This window comes from Bidens hawaiensis, unplaced genomic scaffold, assembly GCF_021521415.1.
Source record: "Bidens hawaiensis isolate Kalapana, Puna unplaced genomic scaffold, B.hawaiensis_p1.1 tig00004357_1, whole genome shotgun sequence".
Classification (NCBI taxonomy): Eukaryota; Viridiplantae; Streptophyta; class Magnoliopsida; order Asterales; family Asteraceae; genus Bidens; species Bidens hawaiensis.
Genome location: NW_027491262.1, coordinates 168,635 through 177,973, shown reverse-complemented (window position 1 = coordinate 177,973; position 9,339 = coordinate 168,635). Strand labels below are relative to the sequence as shown.

Below are 9,339 nucleotides of genomic sequence, written 5' to 3'. Positions count from 1 at the left end.
ATTTTTCACGTGACTTCTTATAATGACCCTTATTTTTCATTTTTTAAAATAAAAATAAGTAAATAATATTAAAAAATTTACATGTAAAATATGTGTGTATATATATAATATTACTCATTTAAAAAATATTAATAATTAAAAGATTATAAAAACTTAGTTTTAACATATGAATAGAAAATATTCATTAATAATATTGAAGCTAATATAACTTCTCTCTTATTTGATGCATATTATGTTAACACATTATTAAAAGTTATAAATACAACAAAGATATAAAAAAAACCCTACAAACTACAATTCATAAAAGTAAAAAAGATAATTAAACATCAAAAAATGAAATAAAAACACATAACTCTCCCATTTGAGATAGATGTGAAACAAAATTGGGACGAAGAAATTCAAATACATCAATTTAATTAAAGCCCTATTCACTATTAAGCTCAAAATACATAACTTAAACAACAAAATGTTGGACTACGTTAATTGATAGGCCCATGAGAACCATTTGAGATGATCCATAACACAATATATACGTTCTGCATCACCAACCAACCTAATAACTCAACACAAACATAAATAAAGTAAGCTATATAACATACATTCATGTTAAATCAAGACGAAAAATTCATATCTAAAACAATAAAATGTTGTGACACATTAACCGATAAACCCATGAAACCCTATTTGAGACACAAATAAAAAATAAAACAAACATATTATACTTTATCTCCAACTAATAAGTATTAGATACTTTATATGTTCATGTAACCTTCATGTTTAATACCTAAACACAAAATACATTATAATTTTTTTTTTTTCAAGAAAAGTTTGTGTCCGATATTCTCAATTATAAATATATATTCACAATAAAAAAAACTAAAAGTAACACGCGAGCTAAAAGCTAGTGAATCAGTAAAATTTAAAATCTTGATGTATATATATTGGCTCTTCAACGCAAGGTAAACATTTCTCCCAACACATGGCTTTGCTTCAGTTAAATTGCGCTACGTGTACTCAAGTGTGAACATACAGTTGAGTCGGCTCCACCTACCTGGATCAATTACTCACAGTCACACGTCTCTTCTGATAAATGAGTTGGCTCCATGTGTCCCGTACATAGTTACTCACTCTCTAACCCGGGAAAATATGTAACCGTGTTTGATTTGTGTCACTAAAGTACACGTGCATTGAATGGCATGTGAGAGTGGGAATAACTATGCTAAAGAAAGGATAGGTGGAGTTGGTTTAGTGTTCGCTTGTGAGAATACATATAGGGATAGAGTTAGCGGCTAGCTCAATCGTTCACTTATTGCCGAACGAGTTTACGTGGCAAACTCATTGATCCATATCAATGGACAATGGTCATACATTTAACAAAATTCATCTCTATTTGCAATTTGCATCAACGTTCATCGTGATTTTCCCAAAATAATATAAGTTGCTTTCTAAACCTTTTTTGGATTTATTATGACTTTTTCACACACATGACCATATGTTCATAATACACACACAAAATAAAAGACAAAAACTCATTTATGGTCGATACACGGTCACACATAAAAAGGTTATATTTGAATATTGCATGCAATTCTTTCAGAAAAGATTACACCATCTAATAAAAAATATTACTTAATTTATTAATAATATTCAAATGGCCAGAAACCTATTCTTATTTATTCTATCCAAGTAACCTCATGGATACTTTATAAACTGGGCTATTAAAATAACATGATGAATTGCCCTTATTGTTAACACGTTTGGGCTCATTAAGATAAATTAACTACACATGTAATATTTGTGTTGCAAAATTTAACTGGATTAATGTTGTTAATTTAAACATATAAGAAAATCATATTTGGGTCTACCAATTGGGATTAATTCAACCCATTACCCATCAAGCCCTATATAATCAATAGCGAACCTTGGATGAAAACGCATACATTTCCACTATTGGACGAAAGCGTGCACATTTACACTACGTATAAACATTTCAGATGAAATCAGTTAAATTTACACTGCTGAAGAAAAATAAAAGAGGGAGGGGGGAAGCTACGCCAATGTGCATAATATGATCGATCATTAAGCTTTGCTCTTGATTCTAATTTAAGAAGGGAAGAGAAGAGAAAGGAATTGAGATGCGAAACGAGTGGTCCTTGGTCACGTACCGGTGCTCATAACATTTAGACAGAAAAAGTGTCCATAGTTGATCCGAATAGTGGTTTAACGTAGACAGCTGTTTTGGAAGCATTCAGTGGCGAAGCTTGGGCTTAGCCACGGTGGTGACCAAAGTCACGGACCCAAAAATTTTTGGGTCGACGATTCGGTTCGTGTCGGTGGTTCGTTCGGGTCGGTGGTTCAGTTCGGGTCGGATCAAGCAATATGACATCTATATATCTGATTTTTTTCAAAATGATTCTTCTTACAATTAAAAAAACTAGACCTAAAATATTCATAATAATACGAGAGCCGAGAGGAGGGGTGAGTACCTTAGAATAAGAATTACAAAGCAGCTCGACAACCTTTAACGGAGAAAACGACGGTGACCGAGGCCACCCCTGATTCCTTCGTAGCTTCGCCCCTGGAAGCATTAGTTGAAAGTGTTTTTAATAAATAATACATACATAAAAAGAAAAGGTCCAGCTGTTTCTTGGCATGCAAGACAGCATTTATTTGGCACTCGTGGGAACACATGACCCGCACGTGGACGGATGTGCATGTGATGATAGCTGCTCATTTATCGTCCCCATTCGTCCCTCCAAACCCATTTTCAATTTCTCCTTTTCCACATTTTTATATATTTTTTAGTTTGGTATATCAAAATCCAAACTTCATTTCATTTATGTATTTGAATTTACATGTTTATTTACCTTTTAGTTGTGCATACAAAAGTCCAAACCGCTATTTACAATGGGCTGCTTTTCATCCTTTAACCTTTTGTCTTTTTTTTTTTTTTTTTTTAATGTGACCTTTAAGACTTCTTTTTATTTCAATATTACACAACTTAAATAAAGAAAAAATAAATTAATATTAAATAATTAAATTGAATTTTAGTCATCTAATCTATAAACTACACCCATTGTTTTGTTGACAATGATTTATACTAATAAATAACAATATCTCAAATATGTGTGAGAGCATTTTGTTAAAGTGAGACTATATATATTTTGTAAAAAAGTAAATAAATTTAAAACGACAACTTTTTTGTGTTTAGACTATCGCATTCTTCAAATATGGAGAGCCACGATGCTTCATTCTAGCCAGACTATGCTTAACAGGACTAACGCTGACTTCAGAATTTAAATTTGAATTTGACTTGAGTGTTCCTAAAAAAAACCATACCGTCGGCTAACAATAACTAATCTTGTTACCATAATATTGTGAATTTATAAATAGTAATAATAATACCAAAGTTTTAATTTCATATCTCTCTCTCATTCATCCATCTCCTCCTCCTGTCCATATCTTCATCATATCTACAACAAAACTTCACAATCTATACATACACGCGCATACATTGTACACACACACACACACTCCTATAAACAAAAGTTTCAAATTTTGATGCATGAACAGATCTCAATCCACACAGTTTCACTTCAATTTCTTCCATCTGGTATGCTTCAGCACCTCAACCTGCTTCCATGAATGAATGCCCTAATTATACTTTACTTGCTCTTAATTACTTTTAATTTAAGCTCAAATATTCTTCATTTGACCAATTCATTGTTGACCTAGAAATTTGATTTGACTATTAGCTTGTTCTCTACTAATTGGATCCTTGTTCTGTTATTATTATTATTATTATTATTGACAATTGATCAATGAGTAGAACATTCTAATTTGAGGAGCTTATATATTTAGGGGGGTTTTTTTCCACATCAGATATTGGATGTTGAGAGATGAGGAGGAGGGATGGTATCACAATTGATGAACATTTTAGCATCCTGCTGGTTTCCGTCTTCGGACCGCTATGATATCGGTTCAGACGTCGGCCGACAGGATGGTCTTTTATGGTATAAAGATTTGGGGAAACATATCCATGGTGACTACTCAATGACTGTGGTTCAAGCCAATATGCTGCTTGAAGATCAAAGCCAGATTGAGTCCGGCTCCCTGAGCTTACTCGATTCGGGTCCACACGGGACGTTTGTTGGAGTATATGACGGTCATGGTGGACCTGAAACGTCCCGTTACGTTAATGATCACCTGTTTCAGAATCTCAAAAGTGAGTAACCAGTGTTTAAATTTCATAAAGTTTTGATAATAGTTTATAACGGTACTTATCTTTTTTTTGTTTGAATTTGTAGGGTTTGCTGCAGAACAAAAGTCTATGTCCATGGATGTGATCCGGAAAGCGTATTACGCAACAGAAGAGGGGTTTTTATCGGTTGTCGCTAAGCATTGGGTGGTTAAACCGCAACTAGCTTCGGTTGGAACGTGTTGTCTGGTTGGTGTGATTTGTGACGGGACACTTTACATAGCGAATGCAGGTGATTCTCGAGCTGTTTTGGGAAGAACCGTGAAGGCAACTGGTGAAGTTATTGGTATTCAGTTATCAACCGAACATAATGCAAGCATCGAGTCGGTCAGACAAGAGCTTCATAGTTTGCATCCCGATGATCCACAAATTGTTGTATTGAAACATAATGTGTGGCGTGTAAAAGGGCTCATACAGGTACGGTCCGTGTGTTGGTTGTACTGTTGAAAGTGATAAGGTGATAATAATATTGTTATCTTAAATCATGTTGTAGATATCAAGATCTATAGGTGATGTGTACTTAAAAAAGGCGGAGTTCAATAGGGAACCATTGTATGCAAAGTTTCGTCTGCGTGACCCGATTCGGAGGCCGATACTCAACTCTGAGCCGTCGATATCTATGCACGAAATCCAACCAACTGATCAGTTTATTATACTTGCATCGGATGGTCTTTGGGAGCATCTTAGTAATCAAGAAGCCGTGGATATAGTGCAGAATCACCCGCGTAAAGTAAGTCTATTGCAATGGTCCGTTTTAGGTTTCTAATAAAATGATGTAACAAGTGTTTTTGATGTAGGGAATTGGTAGAAGGCTGGTGAGAACCGCGTTACAAGAGGCAGCGAAGAAGAGGGAGATGAGGTACGCGGATTTGAAGAAAATTGATAGGGGAGTAAGGCGTCATTTCCACGATGATATAACGGTTGTAGTTATATTTCTAGACTCGAATCTAGTTGGTAAAGGAAGTTTGTGGAAAGGGCCTATTTTGTCTCTTAGAGGTGGTGGTATCAACCTCTCGGGGAAAACTCTGGCGGCGGTGCCACCATCAACCGCCTAGGGAATCCAGAGAAGGTTAAAAAGGTAATTTACCTTCTCTAAGTTGAATTGCATGATGTATAGGGAATCCTTTGTAGCTTATGTTGTGTAAATCTTGTTTTTAGATTTTTATTTTTATTTTATTATTTTCTTTTTGGTGTTTTTCTTTTATGATTCTTCACTTTATGGAACTGTTATTAAAAAAATGAATAAAAAAGTGTTTATAGGTTAACCCGAGCCAATCTTTTTGTTCTGAATGACATTTTTCTAACACAGCCCAATTGTCTCACCGACTAGTGTTTACCATCTCAAGCCCGTGCTTATACTCTCCTTGTCTACACGAGAACTTTGAAGTCGTATAGCATCTCACAAAACTATCATGATCCATCTCTAGACTATTTCAAAGTTTCAACGACATACCACCGGGGTGGGGTTTGGCCGGGGGGGACTAAGCTATTGGCTGACCAGAGAGCTGCCTCTTTAACTCGTTGTGTACTTAATTCATGGAGGACTTGGCCTTTATTTGCGCCGTTTCACCATACAATGATATACTCGATAGATACATCTTAGGCTCAATAGGCCCATTTTGGCTTTTATTTAGGCTGTTCAAGCATACACTTAGGCTCAATGGGCCAATGATATGCCTTATCATTACTTAAGCTACGTATTTGCATAACTAGATCACTTAATGACATAACATACGTACAAGCATGTAACTTTGCAACTTAATACAAAAAAAATGTCATTTTGATGAATATCCCCTTCAGGAAAATTAAAAAAAAGCACTTTTCTTAAAAACCTAGTCAATTAACAACCGTACCAGTAACAAGCAACGTACAAAACATATATTCACCAATAACAACACATATGGTGAACGGTTGACTAGTATAATATATACAACACATTATACCGTAGAACATATAGACATATATTCAGGATAACAATCACCAGCAAAGTTCAACTAAAAGGTAGGAGAATCTAAGCCCCTAAGACAAAGCGAAGACAATACAAAACATCGACTAAAAATCCTTAATCCTAATCATACATCTCCACAAACTCATATCCTAAACCATGTTGTCATCGAGATGCAACTCTAACAAATCATGCTATATATTATGCACATATTGCAACAAACTACATAGCAGTTTAGTCAAATGATCAAGGCTAAGGATAGGATATAATGGTGTACCTTTTCAATTATTATTGTTTCGACTACTAAATCTTGGTAACAAATAGATGGTGGCTAAAGATATGCATATGGATAGTAGAAAGTGGATAAGCTTTTCATCAATGAACACCTTACCTACCAACTACCATCTTTCATCACCAAATCTACGAAACACAACCTTATAAACGACCAAAAAATGCACTGAAAATCCACAAGCATGACAATATAATATATTAAAATGCCATTCAAGTTAACAAATAACTACTAATAGTGTTAGCCAAGTGGACTCTAATAACAATAAACACAAACCACAGTGTGCACAGGCAAAGTTTAAACCTTTAGATGAAAGTAACAGTTTTCGTCAAACCACATAGACGGAAGTTGGACTCAACTCTAATATTTTGATAAATGACCTCTAGATTTACTTTCAGTTGCATACATTTACACTACTGAAACTAACAGATAGATAATTGAATGATTAGAAACCGAACAAACTTCTTAATGTATTTTCATAAGAGATGAGTATCATTAAGGGAGGAACCATGATTTTTATCAAACTCCAAATTTGTATTGAAGTAAGCCGAGCCCAAACACGAAGGCACAATATTCGGTTAAAGAATCGTTTTACACAATTAACCAACAACCAAACCAAACAGATTGATACTACACTTTCAAAAATGAAAACTCGATGAACATTATTCAAATAAACAGTACAAATTCTCAAAACAGAGGCAGAACCACAAGGGATAGAATGTAATGTTATGTTTTATACAACTAATCTGACTCTCACAAGGTATCAAGATACATATACTGTATAACCTAACTACATACACTATCATATACAAATCAAAGTAAAGCCGTATATTGACATATAAAGAAACATATGCGTGTCAAAATATGAAAAATGTCTCGTTTCCAGAATTTACAGAGAATAGAAGGGTGTTTAGAGATCACGCCTGCATAACGGACAAGATCCGTGCCTTATAAGCCACTTATCGATGCAGGGTAAGTGAAACATGTGATGACATTGTGGCAAACTTCTTACAATTTCTCCAAGTTGAAAATCCTGAAAAAAACAAACCAAATATTATCACTTTTTTGATCATTTAACACAAATATTTTTCAAAAAAGTTATTTAAACACAAACAGAATTGCTAAAAGAAGTTCTATTACCTGAAGGCACACAGAGCAAGAAACCCGCTCACCCGAATCATCCAAAATATTATCTCTAGTAACCATGATTTTCGGTATCTTCTCAACCGAATATTCAGGCAAACCTTTAGATCCACCAATGTCAAATATGTTATGAACCTCTGCAAAGCTTGTTTCGACCGCACCCATCTAAAATAAACTCGTAAACATCAATAACAAAATAAACAAATAAATAACAAATTACACACTTAATGAAAGATTTCAAACTTTACCTGGCTTTGGACTGCACTTAACATTGCGGGCCCCATCCGTTCGCGAACAAGTCTTCCACTTAACAGACTTACAATAACATCAATCTGTTGGAAACGCAACGCAATATTAGATAAAGGGATATAATTATTAGGATGAGGATCAAATAAAAAGTTTGTCTAGCTAGCTTAAAAATAATTTTTTTTATCCGTAACCGGCTCAAACAAACTCTGATTGAACTCATTTCAGCAGCGTAGAAACCGACTCATAGTTATTATTCTTTTAATTGGTGTGAATTGGAAAATAAAAGTGCTCACCAAGTACAGAAGACATCTTATCCCAGATTCATCAGATTGCCATAAAAGAAGAGAAGATTCAAACACTTCGATTGAAAAAACAGCACCAGAAATGGCGCCAACCGCAGCACCCCTAACGAACCCGCTTTCAGTTTCTTGACCGATCAAAGCACCAGTCAATGCTCCTAATAAAGTGCCCACTGCAAATTCAAACACACCAGCGATTAGCTTCAATCGAGAGGCGAAAAGATTAGAATTGTTCAAACTGTTCATGGCCTTCCCTTGGAAAAAGCTTGTATCTAAATGAGCCAAGCCCGAGCTACGTTTGGCTCGGCTCATCGGCTTGTTTAGATTAAACCCCGAATTTTCATGATGATAATAATAAGAAGAAGAAGAAAAAACAAAAGAAATACACATAATATGCCACTCGATTTTAAAAAAATATATATATAAAGCTAATACATATTGTGTCATAAATTCTCTTGTTTAAAAAACTGTGTTTTAGATGCATGCTAAAATTTATATTTTTTGTCTTCTATACATTATTATTATTATTATTATTATTATTATTATTATTATTATTAGTAAAAGATAAATAAAAAGTTAACAAGCCAAGCTCGAGCTCTGTTCTTCAGCTCGATTGATAAAATAAACGAGCCTAAAAGTATGATAAAAAGTAGTGATCGATCTAATCTAGTATTTTGAATGTGTTTTTTACAGAAAGCCCCAATTTTGAACCCTAATTTGTCAACAAGAAGACATGAAATTGAAAAAATTTACCTAATGCGAAGAAGAAGGTGAAAATTGCAGAGAGAAGGTTTCCAAGAATTGCGGAAAGCAGAGAGCTGAAGAAATCTTTGACTTTTGTGATCAAATTTAGAAACGAAAAGGATGAAGAAGCTTGAGATGGGTGTGTGTAAAAATCCATTCTTTTCTTTGTAAGATAAGAATAAGAGGGTGGGTTTCTTGATATATATATGTATATGCGATGGGTTAATAGAGATTGATTGTGTGTGTGTGTGTGTGTGTGTGTGTATATAGACTATAGAGAGAGGGTTTGAAGGAAGGAGATCACGGGTTTAGTGTTGTCTTGTTCAATGCTTAAGCAAAGAATTGTATTGTGTGGGAATCAAGACCTGTAAATGTATTTATAACTTTCATCATATCTTAAGACTTTCTCTTT

The 9,339-nt window shown here is 34.4% G+C and overlaps 2 protein-coding genes across 2 annotated transcripts; one reads left to right on the top strand and one right to left on the bottom strand.

The window, feature by feature from the left end:
• Positions 1 to 3,912: 3,912 nt before the first annotated feature.
• On the top strand, positions 3,913 to 5,313 carry LOC143626276 (putative protein phosphatase 2C 46). The gene is made up of 4 exons (XM_077096418.1): positions 3,913 to 4,225; positions 4,308 to 4,675; positions 4,752 to 4,988; positions 5,056 to 5,313. Exons 1-4 carry the CDS (start codon positions 3,913 to 3,915, stop codon positions 5,311 to 5,313), a joined length of 1,176 nt encoding a protein of 391 aa, XP_076952533.1.
• A 2,059-nt stretch (positions 5,314 to 7,372) lies between these two features.
• On the bottom strand, positions 7,373 to 9,084 carry LOC143626275 (NEP1-interacting protein-like 1). The gene is made up of 5 exons (XM_077096417.1): positions 8,937 to 9,084; positions 8,178 to 8,356; positions 7,884 to 7,967; positions 7,633 to 7,800; positions 7,373 to 7,525 (listed from the first exon to the last, which is right to left on the bottom strand). Exons 1-5 carry the CDS (start codon positions 9,082 to 9,084, stop codon positions 7,403 to 7,405), a joined length of 702 nt encoding a protein of 233 aa, XP_076952532.1. The 3' UTR covers positions 7,373 to 7,402.
• Between the last annotated feature and the right edge of the window lie 255 nt (positions 9,085 to 9,339).